At 35.7% G+C, this 23,445-nt stretch overlaps 1 protein-coding gene across 3 annotated transcripts; it reads right to left on the minus strand.

The window, feature by feature from the left end:
* Positions 1 to 428: 428 nt before the first annotated feature.
* On the minus strand, positions 429 to 22,980 carry LOC126924246 (protein phosphatase 1 regulatory subunit 3C-B). 3 transcript variants are annotated; one of them, XM_050738520.1, is made up of 5 exons: positions 22,252 to 22,980; positions 11,232 to 11,483; positions 9,393 to 9,905; positions 8,482 to 9,008; positions 429 to 5,564 (listed from the first exon to the last, which is right to left on the minus strand). In XM_050738520.1, the coding sequence occupies exons 2-4, from the start codon at positions 11,475 to 11,477 to the stop codon at positions 8,835 to 8,837; spliced, it is 933 nt and encodes a 310-aa protein (XP_050594477.1). In that variant the 5' UTR covers positions 11,478 to 11,483; positions 22,252 to 22,980; the 3' UTR covers positions 429 to 5,564; positions 8,482 to 8,834. The 3 variants fall into 3 exon arrangements, with proteins under 3 accessions (XP_050594477.1, XP_050594475.1, XP_050594476.1); XM_050738518.1 differs by having other exon boundaries at positions 21,765 to 22,975; XM_050738519.1 differs by lacking the exon at positions 22,252 to 22,980 and adding an exon at positions 11,846 to 12,156.
* Between the last annotated feature and the right edge of the window lie 465 nt (positions 22,981 to 23,445).

A 23,445-nucleotide genomic window follows, 5' to 3' on the forward strand; every position in this document is an offset into this window, starting at 1 on the left:
ATGATAAAATGTTATATCTAACATGTTTTATTGTTATTTTTGCTGCATATTCTCGCCTATACAATTTTAAAATTATCGATGACCCGACTTTCTCGAGAATTTCAAAATTCTCGGGAATCCTGACAATATAAAATTACAAAATATTTTTGACAACTCGATCCGACCCAAAGCGATTTTTTCGCACGCCTCTACCGATAATGGCAATGAACATAAATAAAAGACAATACCTGGAAAACAATGACGAAAAAACATCGTGATTATGCAGAGAAAGTCATCTTTAATCATCAACAGCTTTGTTCGTGAATAATTTTAAATAGTCAACTAAAGAAGCCGTATCGTCTGATTTACACGAAAGAATTAATTTTTGCTTCTATGTATCCATTATGTTCCTAAACATCAGTATTGGGAAAAATAATAATAAGCGATAGTAAATTTTACAGTATATTTTAATCCAATACAAATCATTAAATAACAATTTTTCATGGCTATCTATTTAGCTTATAGTACCTTCCATTTCGAGGATATAATTATTATTACATTTCTCTTTCAGCTGAAATATACAAATAATAAATTTCACGGTACGCAGCGATGTCGGCTTAAAAATATTTTATTTCTAAATATCGTGTATTCATATACATAATAACGCGGTAGCATATTTACAATTCAGTATTTGATATATGTATATATAAAGCATTTTACGCTATACAATAAAAAATCTACTATGTCCATTTTTTCATATAGTCAATTTGCGCAGTCGCGGCATCAATCATTTATAATAAAACTAATATTGACGAATAATCGATAACCATAACAATAAAAATCTAATCTCGAGTTACGAATGCCAAAAATTAATAAAATTAAACTAAAAGAGGAACATATGTCCTACCTAAACGAAACAAAAATATAATGTGATATAGCGTTTGAGAATAATTACATATATAATGATACGCTGCACACTGTATCATGTTTATATGTTTCCTACGCAAAAGGATAATATATATAAAAGCTCGAACCAATTTTCACAAGCGAACTCAACGCTACATCTACCGCGACAGAGAGAAGAGTTTCGAAAAAATTACCGCCCAACCGGTTTACGCATTATCCATGAAAACAAACAGCTTGTGTACATAGGATCTATGTGTATATATATATGTATATATATATATATACATATATATATATATAGATTGCAAGAAGCACATCGCATATCTGCAATGGAAATTGTATCGAAACTCAAACCTGTGTCTTGCAACAATTATTATATGTACAGTCTCTGTGTATCCGTGTTAAGTTATCAGTCTTACGGCTCTCAAGAGGAAATTGTACATTTTTTCTATATATTACAGCGTATGTGTTTCACATGCATGCATTCCTTAATTATTTCCCTTATAATGTACGTATATATAACTAATTTCGAGGCGGTGCGGTAGGTAGAACAAGTTTTAACCAGTTCTATACACTTTTCATCAAGAACGGACAACCGTATGCGCGATATTTAATATAAATTAATTATACTATAATGTAATGTTGCTAGGACAACTCTGGTTTATATATATATATCTTGGCAATTGATGTATCCAGTGGGTCGAATACATTAGCGTGTTGAAACATGAGCTTTCCATTCGTCCATAGATACTTTTTCGTAATATTAACTTTTTAGCATAGTTAAAAACTCAACTTGAAGTTTTAACTATGGTAAGAATTTAAGCAATAAAAGCTTATTTACGTAGACGAAGGACACTTCTTCAAGTTCTTTCACAGGAATACTCGAAGATCAGGTACACGAACTCTGAAACAGAATTCGTTTGTACCGACAGTTTATGAAAGAAAATTATACAAGCTTAAATTACCTCAGGTTATGAGAGTGCTCCCATGAAAGAAGTTGCAATTTTCATGAAATGTGAACGCAATACGCAAACGCAAACGCCTATACAATTTGATTGCGACAGAGATATCCTCGCGACATTCTTCTGAGCTCTATCGGACTAAACGCGAATTAAACACGGCGCATCATCACGGTTCGTCGAACTCACTGAGCTTTATCTCTATGTTGCTAATCATACATATATAATATAGCGAAGGTTCAATAAATATATATACAGAAAACGAGAAAAGCCCTAACTTCACTCTGCAGAGTATTGGTAAATGTATTTTGCTTGGTTTAATCTCATTTAATATAGCTGCATAAAACTTAACATATAATTATTTATATATTATATGTATATGTGAAAAAAAATTTCACCTTCTTCGATTTTCCTATATTCAGTCGTTCGATATATTCTTCCGTGACTTAATTTTTATTAATTAGCAATCGTTTGTGTGTACAATATCTGGAATGAATCAAGTACAAGATATAGTACAAAAAGAAGAGTTAAGGGAGGGGGCTAATTCTTGAGGGGTCACAGGTACAACGAGGAACAGTTATGTATAAGTAGTCTGTGCTTAATTTTCCCTTTGCCTCACTGGAATTAACAAAATACTAAATTAATGATTAAATAAAAGTAGTGAATTTTGTTTATATGCATAAAACACAGATTGTCGAGAGCTATGAAGAGTTGCTTCTTATTACAAAGTAGGAAAGAGATGTTCTTGCCTTTCTACTGGATTCTACTTGCTGGCAGCCTATTTGCCGTAATTTCTGCTTACAGAAAATAAAAAAAAAACGTGTCAATAAAGTGAGTATCAAATCAGACAAGACGAATTTGTGACCGATCAGTTAAGTACAAAAAGGAATTGATTCATCAGTGAACACTTTGGGCACAAGTAGATCTGCAAACATACATTTTTACAATGGCATCCTATGCATGAGTTTCTTTTTCATATCACATATATAGAAGATACGTCTCCAGTCATCGTCACTGGTTGCCCTCCTATAGATCGATCATTAACTATGTTACTAATAAAAAAAAAAAAAGTAGAAGAAAGAGAAAAATGTTCACAAAGAAGTCACCGACTCTTTAAGAATCGTTTCACACTATACATTCACAACCAATCATTTAAAACTCTAGGAAGAATTAACAAGTATAAAAAAAACTCTCTCTATATATATATGTATCAAAAAATACAAGGTACAATTTGTAAGTGTATATTAAGGGCCTAATACGAAGGCAAACGATAAAACCTCAAAGAGTCACGCGACCCAGATACATGAAGAGGTGAAGAGGATATTACAACGACGTTAAGAGAAAAGGATAAACAACAGAAGAATATGTGTTTGAAGAACAATAATCATTGTCAAGATCTGATATATAATGTCTAATAAAACACTCCGACACCATTGTGCTCCACATGGAAGGCGATATCGAGAACGAAGAGGCCGTCCAGTCCTGCGGAAGGGGAAGGTCGATGTCGATAGCCAGGAAGAAATCGACTAAAAGATGATCATCACGTGCAAGCTGGATTAAAGCCAGTGGTTGCCAGTTTGTCAAAAGTATTTCTAATTGCACTCAATGTTATTCTACAAACTCGACGGCCTCACTCCTTGCGATTTTACGATCGTCCAATCCTGCAGTCCGTTTCTTCGCACGAACTGAAGATGTACTGTCATCATTATGCCACACGACGCCCTGCAAAGAAAATCTCGTTTCCTGAATACTTGTTTCTCTGGGTGTTATGATTGGGGCATAAAAGTCAAAAAGATTACAAATTATGTCTTGTTTATCTTTCCTACGCACGAACCAGTCGTACGTAGTGCATATGTGTTACGTTGGCATGCATTAGATGTGTATATATATGTGTGAGTGTGTGTGTATATATATATATATATTTCTTGTCGTGCGATCGTAATAACGATATATGTGCCTAGTAGTAGAGATAGCAATGATAGTATCGGTAATAATAATAATATAGTCTATTGATTTGTACTTCATGAAAAATAATAGAGAAGAAAGTAAGAAAGAATATGAATTGAATTTCGTAGCTGAGTGTAAGGTTACACGTGCGCGAAAAGAATTCGTTCTGAAAGCCAGGTGAAGAAACATTGATGCGGGACGCGATTCTTCGAACATACATGTTTTTCTCGATATCAACCCATGCCATAGACCGACATGAACCGAATAATATATCTTTAGTCGTATATTACCTCCAGACGAATTCTTTCCTTTTTTTGTTACTGTACTTTATATATGCACGTATACGCGAGTAGCAACTTCGATTCCAATTGTAAGGACGCATTTATGCTTTCGCAATGGCGCATACATCACAAAATTGTCGAGATCAGAATTTTTTAATTCAGTTTCGTCTTGAAACATAAAATTTGTTTGCGATATTATACTTTAAATGGTCGTGAAACGTACGATTGAATATCAACAGCGTCCAAACAAGAGTGCAAGAAGATAAAAAAGAATCTATAGATATATAAAGACATATAAACAATTACACGAAAACATATATGTATATGGGATTAAAGATATTTTATAAGGAAAGAGTATATGAGTATCGACGTGCTAATCGTTGGGTAATTTGTCGTGCAGAAAGCGCGACACGTTACGAGAGTATTCTATACGCGTGGTAACTGATACCAATTTATCGAACGATAACAAGCAATACAGAATTAATACGAACGAGGTTGCGTAACTTTGGTCTCTTTATAGTTACTATCATGAATCGTTCCAATAAAAAAGAGAGTAGAGATAAAGAGACAGTAGCTAGCACCGGTCAAACAATAAAGAAAAAATATTATTCCCGGATCGGAAAAGAAGCAACTGATCTTTTTCTCTTTCTCGAAATTACACTCTTACGTATACTATGACAACGATCTAGAAATGGTCAACTTTGGAGTTGCGCTCGCGCAAATTACTATTTCTTCATAGTTACTTTCCCATTTTAAGCGGTTAGGACTGGAACGTATCACGCGATATCGAAACTTTTCCACAGAAAAATAATAACGTTAATTTCGAATAGAAGTTTCGCGACAAGCAGTATAAGAAAACTATTGCGTATCCACTGTTCAAGATAGCGCGCACGATTGTGACCGCTATTCCATTCAAAACCGCTAAGCGCGCATCTAGTTTCGTCTTTTTAATTCCTTAGAACTTATCATTCTTTTTCTAAGCTACACTCTTCGTTATATCTTGCGTTACTTATTTAAAGCCCCTTGATTCACCCCAACTAAAGAGAAAAACCTCATTAAAAGAATCTCGTAAATTCGTACGACAGTTGATGCGAGTTCAGGGAAACGAGAGTATTATACAGAAAAAAGTTAGAGAGAAAATAAAAAAGGAACGCGAAAAGGGAGTGGTTACTAAGAGAGAAAGAGGAACGGACGAGACCAGCGAGATTTGGTCAACTCGAAGGTGGAAACTTATCTTGACGGACATCCTCGGCTGATGGTAGCTAAGTTCCAGGAAAGAGGAAGAGGAGAAGAAGGAAGATGACGATCGTGAAGAAGACGTATTGACGATCTCCAAATTGGTACAGAGCTTGGGGAAACTTTGGAACGAACATCCATCATATCTTGATTCCTGATCTTCGAATACGTTCGGCAAACCCTTAGCCTATGAATTGTCTCCCTCGCACGGTTATTCTGTGTGTTTCTATATATTGTCTGTTCTGCACGTTGCAATCTGAAACGAAAGGAAACAAGAACTGTAGTCAAACAAGACTGTTAGCATCAACGCGTCATGCAGTGTAAAGGTCACCGCTACGCTGGGCCTACGACACTCGATGACGATTGTTATTTTAGCTTCTCTGACTTACGTTGCTGATTTTAAAAAATTGAATAAATTTGTTGATTTCGATAATATTGTTTATGTGACAAATGCGATACAAAAATATGATAGGCAATGTGTTTTCCGTTGCAAATGTATGTGGATATATAAAAACAGGCAAGTTTGTTTTTAGAATCTTATAAATCTTTATGATTTAAGTGCTTTGTTTACTTGAGTAAATGCAGATGTTTGTAGTTATGTCTCCGTTATGACAAAGGTCGGAATATTTATCACTGACGTAATTAAGTTGCACTATCAATGAATTATGTCCTTATCTGTACCATTCATTTTCAACGGATAAGTAACAAATTCATGACAGGGTACATGCTTAATTACTCGCAATTTTTCAAGTGGCTTGTTGAATAATTATAATTTCTATTGAGATTTTTATGATAAAATATCTATATTGAAATTAGGTATCGACCGCGTTCGCAAAAACGTACGCCTTCGAAAAAGTAAATGTAGTGCGTACAACAATTCGGTCGAGATGCAGGGAGTCGAGATTATCCAGTCAACCCACGCGTCTAGACGTCTTAAAGTTTTTACAAAGCTTACGAGGCGTGGTATGGCATGACTACAATGCAACGTGAAGCCGATACGGTATATGATCCTGTGCCACCACTTTTCAACCGCGCCTCAAACGGTGTAAGTGTGTATTAGCTTGCATTTACATCGTATTAGGCTGTCCCAAAAGTTTCTTCCGTTTTATAAAGGAATAATAAATGCACAACATTTTTCTATTGAAACAAAATGGATCATACTTAATTCGATAAAATAATATAAAATAAAATATGTTGATGAAACTTTTGGGACAACCTAACAGGTATTTAGGTATGTACCTAAAGAGCAAATTTGAATACGGGAAGATGGAAGGACGGCTTTTAGAACAAATAATTTATAGTTGCTAGGATTTTTAACAGTATTTTAAGAAACGCGTGTTTTTGCTTTCGAACCTTGAACTAAATTTTTTATAGTGGTCACTGAGTTATTTTAATTCGTTGGCGAAACGGTAACGATCTTTTAATTTATCGTTCGACGTCACCTGTTCGCAAAAAGCGACTCGACGTTATGGACCGATTTAACTATAAAGTGAAGTAGGTTAATATGCGGGAACAGGGCTCGGATTTCGCAAGCTTTCTTGCAGGTCTCCGGCTAAGTTAAACACAGCAACATTTTGTCTTGTGTTTACGTCCAGTCTACTTGAAAGATTCACATGAATCAGGGAGGTATATTTCCAATGTACAGACTACTTTATGCTAATGCGTATGTAGAATGTGTTTGCATTTGTCGGACTGCTGGCAGTAGGCCAAGGATTTGGCTGCCGATTCTTTTGACCGTGAAATAATTCGCAATGTATAGAGTGTTCCAAGGCATTCTTAAATTGTCGCCTTGGTGAAATACTTAGAAAGGAACACGGAAGAACTATGAGTAGTATTAAGGCGTTGATGGAAAAACTTTACCAATAAAATAGAGCGTGTAAGAGCTTGCTAGCATTTACCCTATGACTTTGATGTTATACATATTTACGTAATGGTTATACACGCATAAGAGAATAAACGGCGAATTAACACTTGATCATTAAATTATGGTCAATGTTTTTAAATTAGTACGGATTAACTGCGGCAAATTTGTTGATAACAGTATCTTTGATTGAATTCGTGTGACCTGAAAGAAGTTCATTCGCACTCGACGAGGCAAGTGTCCTCCGCTTGTGGAACTTACGACTTAAAGGGACTTTCACATTTGCCTACACTAAATTTCAGATTTCAAGTATGTATACTGAACCTATTTAAAAAATATTATAATACAGAATATTGCTAGTTCATAGAAATATTCATAATTTAGTACACAGAGTAACTGTATTGTACCATTGCATTTAGTAACTATTTTATGATCTACTTCTTCGAAACATTAACTTATAAATATTCGTATTTCTACTAACTATGAAAACTGATACATTTTCTATTACTATCAACAGTATCTAATACCACCTTGAGTAAGTCTGGTGTGACCGTGTATAAAATTGACTTAACGAACGAGAAGAGGAAATGAAGCGAAGACGAAGAAATGAATGTATCTTGTCACGCGTGGTAACAACCTTTAGTTAAGGCGATTAGAGTCAGGCGACTCGCCGGTCGCGGTTGTTATCGTCACACCACGCCAGATTGTTATTTATAGAGAGAAAGTTTTAAGCGTATATATGCTGTGAGTGCAAGGACGGAGAAAAGATACATGCTAACGCGGCATGCTAATTCTTCGCAAATTTTCAAGACAGTTTAGGCTTTAGAAAGGATCTCCGACACGCTATTCACGACTCGAATCGCAGAATTATGCTGATTACGGGGCCAGTGGCATTGTCGCTCGTTTCCCTTTCCTTCTCCTTCGATTCTCTTTCGAAACACACGCAAGGACGCCTTTATAAAAATACGCGCGTGACCTGTACACGTGTATTGGTAGCTTTATAAGTTACCTTACACTTGTTCTTTCAACGTAACTTTGCGAAAGTTTCACGTTATCTTTTGATATTAAGAAATTGTCAATGAATCGATCTATTGTTTATCGCTAATCAATTGGTCTATTATCTATCTTCTGTATCTTCATCAATAACAAGTAGATTTCGAGCTTACAGAACTGACTGTGTTTCTGATCTTGTTTCCCTATTAAGGAAAATTCATGAATAAAGAATTTTCATTCGCAAAATTAGCCAAATATCGTACACAAATCGTTGGAGGATCATTATACATATACAGTAAGGTGTATGAGATCAACATACCATATATGTAATGCGACTAGTGCTTCTTTCTCGCCTGTTCCGCGCTATCGACCTTCGATTCTCTCCCTTCTATGCAAGCATGTCCTTCCACAATTTGATCTCAATTGTAGTCCATCGCTTCCCTCCTTTTACCACTGTTCTCTTCTCCGTTCTCTTGTTCCTGGTGCTTGTGTATACTACGTGCTCTCATATAGATAGACATGTAATTCGTACGACCATTTTGTGTATGTCACGTGTGTTGCCTGCGTTTTTTTCCCTCGTCTCGCATGATCTGCATCTCGTGATCATTAAACCAAGCAGATTGGAAGAATTCGTACGACTTTCGTACATCGTTTGTGACCAGTGACGAAAATTCACCAGTATGGAGCGTCGTTCGCGAGATGCTGCCAGGACGCGAACTCACTCCATGTACGCACGTTCACCCTAGTCGCGTCTGTGATTCGAGATATGCTGTCTCGCATGCCGTTGCTCGAGAAGCCGTCGCAGGTTGTCGTCAGGATATCGTACCGTTTAGCAGGTGCTCGTGGCTGCGACGTGCAAAGTGTTTATTATATACTATATTCGTTTACTGTAGATCGGTACATAATAGAGCGCACGATGGTCTAGCTGTGATACGAGTTATATACTTTCTAATAGCCTTGAATCATATATTCGTTATAAAGTAAGTATAATAAGTGACATAAGAAAGGAATCTACACTATTGGCTATAAGTCTTAGAACATACAAATTGAACGGTTTTTACTATTTTCACTTTCTAGTTGTTTTATTATAAATCTGTTATTTCATATGTAAAGTACTAAATAAAATAAAATTTTTTAGAATTTACTAATAAACGACTTGTATCTTAATACTTATGATCGCTAATGTAGATTTACATTTTTATAAAAATTTAAAAAATTAGATATACATACCTCCAATTTTTTGCGGACGATGAAGTTCTTTCCATCGTTGTTGTCCCAGTATTCTTTCCCATCAGTACGATATCGTACACAGAACTCAATCATATTCGATTTTAACGGTAGAGTTAATCGAAAGCGGAAAGTGTCGTATAAGATCAGCGCAGGCGAACCAGGTTGTTCGACATAGGTGCAATGAACGTCCTCGTGTGTCTTCCAGGAGTCATTGCTCGCCCTGACCACGACTTCCTTGTCATACGCCAGATTACGTACCTTGATGGTACCCACTAGACACTGATCTGTTTCTTTCACTATCACGTTTTCCAGGCTGACATTCTCCTGATCAAGTTTCTGGCGAAAGGCGAGGTAATCGCTAGCTGGCTGGGGGAAAGTTACTTGCCAAGGTGACACGAGTTCTGTAAATTGATCATTCTCAATTTTCGAATTTAAAAATCGTCCAGTTAATCCAGCCAGGTAAGTGGTACTCCATAGAGGAGGTACGTTGCTGGGCTCCGACATCACTCGAACCTAAAAATCACATAACAGAAGCACATGAAGTATCAGTAGCAGACACGTAGATTTTTCAAAATATAAAATATTGTATCTTCTAAACAATCTGTAATATACATGAATAATATTACTAAAGGAAACATAGTTGATGCATAAACAGAGTAAAGTTAAATTAGCTAACAATAAATTATTAAGTTTTCGTCACTCGAATCGTGAAGGTAAAATTTGATTAATGCTTTATTAACGTCGAATGAACAAAACAAGACCGTGTACAAGTTTTATAGTATAACAAATATCTTAAAAATTAGGTTGTTAAAATTTTCTCTATTATATTTTATATGTCGGAGATGGAGAGACACCGGAGCCTTCCCGTCGAAACCGGGGAAAAACCCCTAATATTGTAGTTTGGGTTCCACCATAACCGTAGTTGAACAATCACTGTCCTTCAGCCCGACAATCTATGTAAATAACTTCATCGCCTGCAACCTATGAGAATGAGTTTGGGTTCGAGGTGACAACCAGTCACCGAACGTAGCTGCGGTCAAAGGACTAACGTTTTTCTAACAAAGCCATGAAAAAGTCTATAGCCCTCCGTAAAAATAAATAGTTGTAACGGCACTCGACAGTAAGGTTTCTGTCTCATGGCTCGTCATACGCAGACCCTATTCTTTGGGTAGGTTGATTGCCGGTTGTCGAGACATATTCGCAAAACATCTGCAGCCAGCCTGAAGACCCGTCATAAACCTTAAACCTTAACTAACGAAAATAGGCAAACAGTCTTTTTCCGCAAATGACACTTGTCTCCACGAATGTAAAAGACCTGGGGCCGTGAGAGAGTGGAGAAGTTTTTCCGAAACAGCATCACAGTGAGAGCTTCGAGTACGACTAAGGTATCATTTCGACAGAGTGCTTAATTCGCGTGCTAACTGAGAGTACCACCTAGGAGTTGCCAACGAGTAAAGGGTAAAAGAGTCCCGTTGACCGCGGATTCGTTATCGGACCTAAGACTATTGTCATTCGCATCGCGAGTACCTAACCGCCGCAGTTATTTGTCAAATCTCACATCTCCATACTTGTGCCAATAAACTCTGGATCGTACCTTGACAATGGCTAATACTGGCGAAGATTCATTACCCGCCCACACCTCCGATCCTACTGACTCTCTGACATATATATATATATAATATTAATAAAAATTGGAAAATAGTTGGTTTGCAAAGATATAAAAGAGAAAGAGAAAGTTCAAATACAAGTGGGAAGTTAAGTAAAGCTTGCGTTACAGACAGGATTATTTTATTTCCTTTCACAATTAGTTAGTACAAGATAGGAATTAAGAACGAGTACCTGAGTAAGAGGACGGCCACGATCATCAGCAAACACTACCCTCTTCTTCTGCTTATTACTACCGCCATCGTTGCTGTTGCGAATGCTATCTATGGCCAAGGAACCAGATGACAAGCATGGCCTTATTCTAGGTGGCACCGATCTGCTGGCAATCGTCGGTGCTACCAAGGGACTGTACAGAAGCGAGCTGTACACTGGAGGACTATGCCCCAGAAGTAGCTCAGCAGGCATCGCTATGGAACACATTTAGATCTGGAAAAGAATTGTTTGTTCTTTAGAATATTGAAATATTTTCTACTTTGGATTATCTTTTAAAATATTTTTTATTGACCCGACCCGAAAACACATTGCGTGATAGTAAATGAAATAAATTAAATGATCTAACTTTTTAAATTTATTTCTACCAAAATTTTTACCGAATATTCGCTCAAGTAAAATACAAAAATGTTTACTGAAAATTTTCACATAAATAACAATTACATCTATTTCTTATTCAATGTTAACAACACGTTATTAAAAATTCCCCTTTGGTATCTACGATCTAAATATGTACAGCACGTGTTAATATCGACTTTCTAAATTAGCATACAACACTCTCTGATAATATAGATTACTTGAAAATTAAGATCGTTGTCGTATTCGTTCATCGAAAAGTTTTTCGGTCGCGAGTTGCAGAATGGGATCCAATTTCACATCGCAGAAAGGCTTTTGCCGAGCACTCTGTTGAAACTGGAATTCGTGTTGCATGAATGATCAAATCGCCAAATCTTTAATAGCAAGGAACGTGCGCCGTTCACTGCCAAAAATTTCGCCAACAATATTACAAGACCGTGTGTTCGAATCACGTGAATCGTCATGCGTCATGATTTATCAGACAATCTCGTCTAAATCCGAAATTGTTCAACTAATATTTACAGATAGACGTAAGCGGATCTTTGAGAAAGAAACAAAGTTCACCTGCCTATCGGAACTGTATCTTGCCTTACAAAATACTCTGTTGTCTAACTTACGAATAAATATAAATTTTTCCTAATAAAAAAAAAAAAAAGAAAAGAAAGAAATATCATCGTGACACGGAATAACTTATAGAATTTGGATCTGAAACTTGCGTTGGTAATCGATTAAAGCCGCCAGTCAGATGCAACATCAAAGATATTCCTTACTTTCGCTGAATAGCTCAGTTATTTTATTATTGATACATAATTAATGAAATCGAGATATGATAATTCAGTTGTTTCCATCCGAAAGAATAACACAGACTGAAAATTTTATACAACTTTATCACAGTGCAGTGTTTTGCGCGACAGGGTAGACGCATAGTGGTCATGTTACTCCCGGAGTGGAATTACGACTTTTAAATGCAGCAATAGTCTCTTCTCTCGTCCCTCGAGACTCGCTCTCGAACCAGACTCGACACGTACCAGACCGGAACCAAGCAAGTACGCGTGCACAACTAAGAAGCGTTATAGCAATGTCGCAAATCTGATGTTTCGAGTTTCAACCATATAAACTTATCGCGCCTTGTCTCCTATTTCTATTTCTGGTGAATTTTCTCTATCTCTACCAAATGTCACAACAATAGGGTTATCGTATATCTTCCATGCACGAATATATTTAATTTCTAGCAGTATTAATAATGATAATAATAATAATGATAATGATAATAATAATAATAATAATAATGATGATGATGATGATGATAATAATGATAATGATAATAATAATAATAACAATAATAACAATAATAATAACAATAATTGCAATTTCTAATATTTTTTAGGAAATATTACGTAGCCACGATTAATTTGAAGAAAGTGCTAGCAAAGAATTACTGACAATTGAAATAAAAAGGAAATAAATTAAACGCAATATGACGTATAATATTGTCCACTGGCGTCATAAATAACAAAAGGTCGAGGTTAAAGTATACACTCTTTAAGCATTGTTTATCATTACGCTAATGAGGCGCCAGGGTCGAGCGCTGTAGTATAAGAAAAGTAACTTTGAAAAAGAAGGGAGAAAAAAGACCGACAATCTCTTATCTCATTTACTGCATATGTTCCACTTGGTGACACTTTCTACAACGGTTGCAACGCGCGTGTTATGATGATTTTTGAATCTTATTTTATTTTTCGTCGATATAAGACTTATGTCGCAAATATATAAACAACAATATATTTTCAATGTTCCGGGATAAAATTTCCAGTTGTCATTGAGTGTCGAACTCCTATAAATCGTTGCACAATAATTGTTGTTCTGCCGATAACTGATTAATTTAAGAAAAAAAGTTCGTACGGCGTACGAACCGCTAGACAAGAAACTTTCCATGTTTAGATTTCATGTGATCTATGCTCTCGGCACGACGAAAGTCTCCGTTTATGTAAGAATTTTCGAACAAATAGAATTTCTTGTAATTTACAGTTATCGTGGCTTGCGAAACTATTTGGACAATCCTCAGACGCGATACTATACTTTTACTTCAAATAATACATCGAGAGGTCTAGATATTTTGGAAACCTCGAGATACATCGACAATGATGTAAAAAGGGTTAATCTTCGGGAAACATCGACTCGAATTTTAGATCGATGAAGTATCTATCTATCTGTTTAATCTTATTATGCATTTATCAAAATTAACTATGTATGCGTGTATTTTATTTATTTCAACCTGATGACACAGAAATGTCCAAATTAATTAGAATGATTGCTTCGTTTTCTTTATCACATAGAAGCCGAAATATGGCGATACGAATTTTTCAAGCGCGAAATCATAATTCTCGCTGATAAACTCGCGTGTCCTCGATACATCGGGGCACCACGCCACTGTTCTCGAAACCGATTGGAAACGATTACCGCCAATTCCGTAATTACCGTTCCGATTACTAAGGAAAAAATTCATAAAAATGCGCGTTGGAGATGCAACATGTTTTCGTAGCAGATCTGAAATCTACCACATGCTATTATCGATTTATAGAAGACAATATCACAGGGAACAAATATGAAGATTACAAGGAAGATCGATAAGTATACACGAAATATGATGTCTAAAATATGGTAATCAATAACTTTTGAGATCAATATTTTTGATGTAAGTATTTTGCAAGAGAACGCTACAAGGAAATGTAATAAAAGGATCCTTTTGATAATATGTAATTGTTTGGTAAGGTATTGGATTAAAACGGTGCTCCCGTATGGAAAACAGAAAAGATTACATGTCGTGTCTTTCTCTTGTATAGGTCTTTATATTTTTATAATGAAAGAAAATTGTACGCGTTAAATCAGTAATGTTTACGTGAAAGGTCACAGAATGATGCAACAGTTGCGTAAAGTAACTATACGCTCAATGATGAAATATACAGAATTGATAGAAAGTCATCTATTTTTGTAGAAGAAAAAGTAGATGAAAAATACAGGCTCGATTAGATAATAATCAACAGTCATGCTGGAGGCAATGCATCGCATTATAATATTTCATAATTCGCTGTTGGGAGTTTATATTGTAATAAGCGAATCACGTTCAACATCTCTTAACCCAGTCCAGACAGTCTCTTAGTTTGACTATTTCGAATGTACATTCCTTTTTTCTACCATTGATAAGTATTCCGTACCTACCACCGGTAAACACCGTTAGACTGGTTTTATATAAAAATAGCAATTCGACATGTTCGATCGGATGGCATTAAAAGGTCAGTAAATTTGGACGAATGGTGTTGTCATGAATAAAGTATGTTCACATTTCGTGTCTCGAGAAGGAAAAGTGCGCAGTCGTAGTGCTATTTCGGGTAGACCGCGATTAAAATTAGCGTGGCGCATCTTCAAAACGCTACATGCAACGAGACGTGTTCCGCCCTTGGAACAAGTCCAATTGTCTGACTTCTATGATACAGTAGGTACTATGTTAACTGGTTGAGATTCTGCTTCGTTATCTAGCCATTGTTCGCGATTTCTTGGAAATATAACTCCTTTAGTAACTGACCAGATAATGTTTTAACGTCTTACTAGACATTCGTAATAATTTTGTTATAAAATCTTACCGATAATCTATCTTACCGATAATTTACCAACTAAGAAACGATTTATTATATCGAACATAATACAGCCAATAAACCAGTTAGCGAGAACTACGCCCGAGTACATCATGATATACCCTGTAGTGAAAAGTCTAAAAGCCAGTTAATGTAAACTCGAATGCATTTTCGAGGAAAAGGAAGATATAAGAAGGTGTTCTATTGACTCCACGAAGTTATTTTCTCGACCTGTGAATGTACAGCAAATAATACATAGTCCTAAATGGTCTATAGGATGGGTTACGTGAAAGCTAACTGTTAGACACACGTGTGTATACAAATGATCTTAGCTTGTGACGTTTGGTCACTGGCTAACGATTGCTTAAAATAACCGTCTGATGGATCGAAAGGAAACCCGAACTATGTCTATGTACTTTAACTATGTCTTTTCTACATGTTGTGTTTATTTAGTGTCGTATTTAATCTGAAGAAACTCGAATTGTTCATGTGTAGTCATTGGTTACCAATGCGCTGCTTTTGAACTACAGTGCACTGTGCATGTGTTATTGATCCAGCCGTATTTATCCCACTTAAAGTATATTAAAATGAAAGGTGTATATATTATTTGCCAATGAGTTTATACAAATATTTTTGCATAGGAATTAACGATGCAACGACATATAGATTGTCATTAGAATAAACGAAGAACCACTGCAAGGAATACATGTTTCTCAGTCATTAATATTGATAAAATATTATTTTTAATCCTCTGTGAAAACGATTACGCGGAATTTATATTGAGAGGACGTTATCTAATGAACCAGCCGATGCAAAAAGTAACGTATTTCAATACGATCGTTTCAGTTATAATGAAACTCGCTTCTATTGTTAATTTGTTATCAATCGGCAGAGATAAAAGAAGGTCGTGGGTTACTGTAAGTCACGTGTGGAATTAGACTACGACTAATCCGATAAAGCTGGGAAGTATACGAGTCCTTGACTTATCATAGGCGACAGGAATTTCATAAAATTATTATGTCAGAAACATCGGTCACCGATAACATGACCAATGATAAACCCTTTTATGAGACAATTAATCAACATATAATTACTTAATTAATAAATTGTTAAACAACGTATGAAACGTTTGCAGTTTCAGCAAAATGGCATCAAAATACGTATCTACGAGTTAAAATCGGAAATAACATGAGACTTCTAACGCTACAAGATATATTTAATAGAATATCGAGGCAAAAATGTCTACTGTTTGAAAAACATTGTATGATTCTGCAACAAGTTAACGCTCGCCAGATAAAACTTTGACATTAATTCAACTTCACTTTAACGTGCTTACTTGGCCGTTAATTAACCGAACCGCCTAATTAATTTGTGTGCAAAATGTTTATGCCAGCCTAAGAACTATGTTAATAGTGCCATCAAGCGTTACGTTAATGCAAAGTAATACTGACGCTGATAACGAGAGAAACAATCGAGCAAGCAAATAATTTCTGTTGATAGCAACTTGCTGCTTCAACATTTGCATGTATATTCTTTTAATAATATATCGGCGCCAATTATGCAAATCGTCTCGTTGCACAATAGATCGATAACGTGGACCTGAATATACGTAAAGATAGAGAGCGAAAGAAAGGGAGAGGAAGAAAAAGAGGAAAGAATGTATAATGGCGAAAACTTGATGATTCCAGAGAATGGGATCTCTGAGAATGCCTGACCTATGATAATGAGACAACAGTTATATACAAAAACAGAGACTGCTAAAAATGATTATTATTGAAAATACGTCCGATATTTGGCCTATCTTTTTGTTATGAAGTTTTTCGTCAACATAATAATTTTTTCGTATATAAGAGAATTCGATAAATTGATAAAAAAAAGATGCTGCTTTCAAAGATAGGAATTCATAAAAATTATTTACTTTTACGAAATGTAAACATTCGATCGGAGGAAAGCATTCTTCGCAACCGGTTCGCCCTTACGTGTACATAATACAAGTAAAAGAGAGAGAGAGAGAGAGAGAGGAAAAAAGGAGTCAAGAGCCGTATATACAAATCGGTAGAGAAACCAGTAGGCAAAATTTGAATATCTTCTTTTTATAGCATCAGCTTCTATCACGAGTTACGACTGTGTATCATTAAAGAACAGCCTTGAGAAATATGTGCCAATCCTACTTATCCTTCAGCGATTTCTTTTAAAGAACACGCACAATAAATCACTATCTGATGCTACGATCACAAAACAGGAAAAAGATTGACAGACATGGTCAGGATCAAAGGATATTAACGACCGTGAAAAAAAGAAAAATATAATTTAAGAAATGAAAAAAAATAAACTTAATAATACTTAATACGTTAAACAAATAGACACGTGAGAGTCTCTTGGTAACCTAAAAACTAATAAAACACAGTTAGAATAATGAAATAGTCCATAAAACTTTCACACAATATCACGTACGTTTTTACTATTTAGGCCACGATCTAACCACGTGCTTAAGGAGTATGTATTTCTAAAAATCTTATCAACCAATTCATCACTGGCGCTATTAGTCTGTTACAAGCTACTGGCTGAAAGCGCTGAGATTCTCAGACCGTAAAAGTTCTCGGGAATCGGTATATTTCAGCGATCGAAGGCGCCGTTGAGGTCGGTCCTCTGGCTGTTATCACCGTCGCGTTTCTGGTTCGAAGCAGCCTGATAACCGACATATCCTTGCCGCCTGTACACCCTCAAGTACGGAATTTTACCGGACAAAGTTTAGTGGCCGAAACCATAAAGAAGAGGCGCACGTTATACTCGCGCGTAGATTTCGCGAGATGCTTTTCTATAACGATAAAAAAAGGGAAAACCGCGTGCCGAGATAATTGGTTCTGACGCCAATGTTAGCTGGGCATGAACAGTTCAAATACGCGTGCGTTATCTATAACGAGAATTATTTATAGCTTGAATTCGTAATTTTTCAGCTTTCTGAATCCTCAAACTTTCCAATTGTCAAATTTTTTTAGTTTGATAATTAGAATTATATATTATAGATGATATTCTGGATTATCGAAGATTTTTAAATCTCTAAATTCGTAAATTTTCGAATGTTTAAATCTCTGAGTTCTGAAACTTAAATTACAAATTTATTTCAACGTTTTGTTTAGCTATTCTTTTTATTCGCGCGACGTAACATTCTCTTGTGATGAATGATAGTCCACGATCGATCGATGATCGATTTACCATCGATCTGAATTCTTTTCAATTGTACCTTCAAGAGTCACTAGGAATTCGAATTTATCGATAAAGCAAATGTCATTGAATTGCGCGATGAATTGTACAGATATTCTCACAAAGTACGACGACTGGGTCATATTCTCTTTCCTAATCAATAAAATTTAAGGACCGTGTAAAATTTTGGGATGTGTAAGATATCATGATTGACGATTAAGATTCGTACAAAGCAACAATAAATCTAAATTTATACGGTCGATAAGGTCATGTCACGTTTAGAATATAATTATATTTGAGAAACATTGAGATTCGTTTAAGCGAAGATAGCCTTTTGACTCTTGCTGATTTATATGTAGAACAATAAACCGTGAAAGACTGATATAACAATATCGATGCATAAATAACATAACGTAATGCAACAATAATGCGTACGTAAATATGTAAGTATCTTCATCTGCAATCTGATGTATTTCTTATTAAGCCGGTACTCCACTTCAAAACTGAATTTCAACATCTAAATAGCACAATTAATTTTGTAACACTAATGTCGAATTTAAAAACATCATATTCAAAGAATAGCACTGATCTACCGCAATTCGAGATACTTTCGTCATTAAATACATATAAAGTAGAAGGAAACACGTAAAGTTAGTACGTGCCACAATAGCACCTACGCTAACCTGACTCCTAAAAGTAAATAGCGTACGCTTTTAAAACGATCAAGTGTTACGTAAGTATCAGAGGGGCGACAAACTCTATCGTACATTCACCGCGGTGCATACTACTTCCTCTCAACCTTATCAACCGTACAAGCTCATATTCCTACATTTTGAAAATATGAAAAGAAGACAACTATCTCGCATAGAGGTTATTTTCGATATATCTATATATAATTCTGTTACCAGGAATTCTATTATTCATGTAGTATCAAAAAGAGAGGGGTGTACGCTTTGTTGCGCTGCGAGGCTTTAGTATGGATTGCGTTTCTGGCTGTCGCTCGCGGTCCTATAATGTCGCAGGCGGATCGTTTTATCTGCCCGACGAGGGATATACAATGTATCGACGAGCGCATAGTTGTCGCCAAACAGCGACTTCCAGAAACGTCGATTTCGGTCCATTGTTTCATCCACAAAGAAGGCGGCATATGTGATCATAGGCGCGAATGGTGGCATGATCCGAGTGTAATGGGGGTCGTCTCCCCGAGAAGACCAAAAAATGATCTAAGGGCAGTCCTTTTTAAAGATTCAAAGAGCACACGTTCAAAGATCGGATAAATAAAGCCGCTAAGCCGAACGAACATGTTGACATTATTTATCACTGAAGAATTTGTCACGCTTTATCATTATATTCGTGGTCATTAAATACACGAACTATATCAACTTGTTAACAAATAAAACATCCTTACTTGTCCTTGCTCTAGACCTATTTAAGATACTACATTCATTATCAGCTATAATGTAAGCTTCATTATAGTATGAAACCCCAATCGTTTAACGGATTTCAGTATGAAGATCACAGGAGGAAAATGCATGATAAGTACAATTTTGTTGATTTTCTGATTTTTGTTTTTTACTGGTTAAAAGGCAGTGGATACAAATTGCAACATTTCTCTCCACTTTCTCCGGAAATGCATGGTGGTATACGCGTGGGAATAATACGTGCAAACAATTCGTCTTGTGTTCATACAACTGTCTCCCGGGTAGGCGTCCAAGGAGAGACGAGTGACCGGAAAACACGAGTACTTGGTGCGGGGGCACTAAGCACGCGGGCATGCGTACGTAAAAACGAACAAAATGCATTTTAAGAGAGCAGTCAAGCCGGTTACGAGAAGAAATCGGCTAACAAACCTCGAACGCGATCCTTGCGAGTCACTACTTTCGTTACATTATTACATTTAAATTGTTTTAAGACCTTTTCATTTTTCAAAATTCGTACAATGATATTTTTTAATTTAAAACAAGGATAAAATGTATATAAACATATGTATAATATTACATTGAACAAAATTTGAACAATAGGTCATAATATAAACATTAAATTGATTAGCACTGTTTAGGTTGGCAGAATATGCACTACGTCAGTCAGATATAGAGTCAAAGTTCGTATTTTTTAAAAGTATTTGATTTTTGAAATAACTAATTTGGAATCGAGTATTAAAAACACAATTATAATCAGTAATGTATAAAAAAAAAGCAGTGGAATAAAAATCGCGAGCAATATTTATTTATTATTTCCGTCGTCATGAGGTCAGGAGCCAGCTAATCGATCCCTCCTTCGCGTCATTCAAAACGGCGGACATTAAACAATAAACGTTGCTAATAATGTTCTTCCCAACCATAACCGCTAATCAGTCGTGTCACTTTCCTTTCTTTATTAATACGATAAAAGCATTTCTTTGAAATGTAGACCCATAATCGCGCTTTCTGGCGTTCTCGTCTCTCCTACGTATAATGCAAATACAAATGCATATCAGAAATTTTTCAGGTCGATTATCATGTGCACGTGTTTCGCTGAGCAGTGTATATACATCTCGCGCATCTAATATGGTTCTGACGGGTAAATTTAGAGCGATATATGTGATATATGTGATACATAAGCGAGATAATAATGACAACCAGATAAACTCTTTTCTACGTGACATTCGTTACGCACTTCCAACGAATGTTATCTCACAGTTTGTTTGTAAACAAAGTGATTTGGTTCTCGCGAATGACGATACATTATTATGTGCTTACTATTACAAAACGCAACTACAAATAAATTTTATCGAAATTTCCTAGTTGCATAGTGCTGCATATTGTAATCAATTGTATAATCCTACGCGCTTCCGTTACATAAGAAATCATAGTCAATGCGCAGCCGAATGTTTTCATTCTCATGTGGCATCGACCGCGGTACGAATCAATTAATTCCGCAGGTTACACAGGAGTGCTTTCTATGTTTTTCTTTCAATGGAGATAGAAGATGATTTGATACAAATTGTTATTTGATCCATCTGATCCATGTTAACACATTAACGACCGTTGATTGTATTATGGTTTTATATGGTTTTTCATGCGGGTCAATTGATAGTGACTCTGAAGAAAGGAGAATTTCTTATATTGACTTTAGTAATAGTTATATGACTTTTAAAATCTTAGCTCTTGTTTTAATTACAGAATTTTATGGTTTTATACTTCAAGATTTTGCTAAAATCATTGGTCGTGAATGTGTTGAATTATAAATGAAACACTGTGCTATCAACAGTGCGAAATAAAAAAATTGTAAAAAATTATAATGGAATAACGAAGATACTACTTACGTATTTCTTGGACTGAAGAATAGTACACTACTTAAGATTGGAATGAAACCAAAGAACCAGATTGTCCTCTTAATTCTTCACGCCTCAGTTCTTCTTTTGAACTTCACAATTTTCTATATACTTCTCCCAGGTATTGTCACGTTGTCTATTTTTTGAGATCGTTAATGACGAAAGGATCATCGAGACATATGTATAACGCAATATATAGATCTCTTTAAAACGTGTGAAATGAGCACATCGTAATACGCCGGTAGATTTTTTTGTCTCGCTAGGTATTTAGTTTCTTCAAGAGCAAACAGGAGAAGCGAGTCGCGAATTGTCGAAATTTACACGAGATGCAAATGGTGAGTATATACTAATTACCAGCGTATGGATGACAGAAAGATTTTCACGTGGCGAAAACGATGCAGTGCATCGTTCGTGCCAACTTCTCGAATGTCACGAATTTCGCATAACTCTCTTGTTATGTGTATGGGGTGACACTTACGGATTTACTTCCGTGAGATTAATAGTTGAGTCACTTAAGTTGATTTAAGAGGATGATTAGGTTCCTTCAACAGCGGTAGTAACGGTCGCGAATCGCGTGATCTAACCTACACTTTCCGACTGCCTCCGAGTCTAAAATCTGAAAGCACCGACGCGGTGTGAGTGTCATAGTGTCATCCGACGGCACGTCTCTGACGAGCCGGTGTTCCCTCACTGCGCATGCGCCGACTCAGCCTCGTGGTCTTCACGTGATTTCGATGAAACTACGAATCAGAACGCTCCTAAATCCACGTGCTTGCATTCTTACGCTGCTGGGTGGCAGAGCCGCTTCGTAGATCGGGATAGCAATGTTGATTATCGAGCAATACCGGTTTTTACCTGAACTTTTATCGTACCTCGTCCAAATATTCTCTGAAAATAAAATTTGGAAGTTATTTTGATAACAAGAAATCCTGCGTGACTGTTCCACTTCATGATATCCAAATGTATTAGATAGCGTCCCGACCCACAAGAACACGTGATACCTTCGTTCGCATGATACACAATAATACGTTTTCAATTATATAGTGTAAGGAAAGTTAACAAATTCGGAACTATTGGTAAAAAGATTTAATCCCCTTCTCTTATCACTGTAATTGATATCTTAAAATTTTTACTTAAAAATAACTTTCCTTTACAATCGTATTATAAACCTTGTCAACGAAAACTTCACGTGTTCTTTTGTACAGTAATTTTTTAGAACATATTTTCAAATGTAATGTTATAAATTATAGAAAACTAATATATAATCGGATTTTGTTATTCTGTATCATAGAAATATCATAGAAAAGTTTTAGATTTGATAATTATGTGATATACATATGTACGTATAATACTTTTGTTTGAAGTTGAATTTACAATAACGCCGGAAATCAGCGTTGCGAAAAAATATTTATATATGTAACACTTATATTACTTAGAAAAATATATGACAAAATATAATATATATATATAATCAAGGAATTGGTTTATCATAGTACGTTCTGTTTACTTCTAGATAAGATTCTCGGTTCTATAAAGTAGAGCCGGGTCATTATTTGGCCGCCATATTTAAATTTCTTTAAGGCATCTTTTATCATAGAGGATTGATTGCATAGGTCATAAATACCCAAAAATCATAAATCATAAAATAAACTAGGATTGTCTATCCCATAAA

The sequence above is a fragment of the Bombus affinis genome, chromosome 14 (genome assembly GCF_024516045.1).
Source record: "Bombus affinis isolate iyBomAffi1 chromosome 14, iyBomAffi1.2, whole genome shotgun sequence".
Lineage (NCBI taxonomy): Eukaryota > Metazoa > Arthropoda > Insecta > Hymenoptera > Apidae > Bombus > Bombus affinis.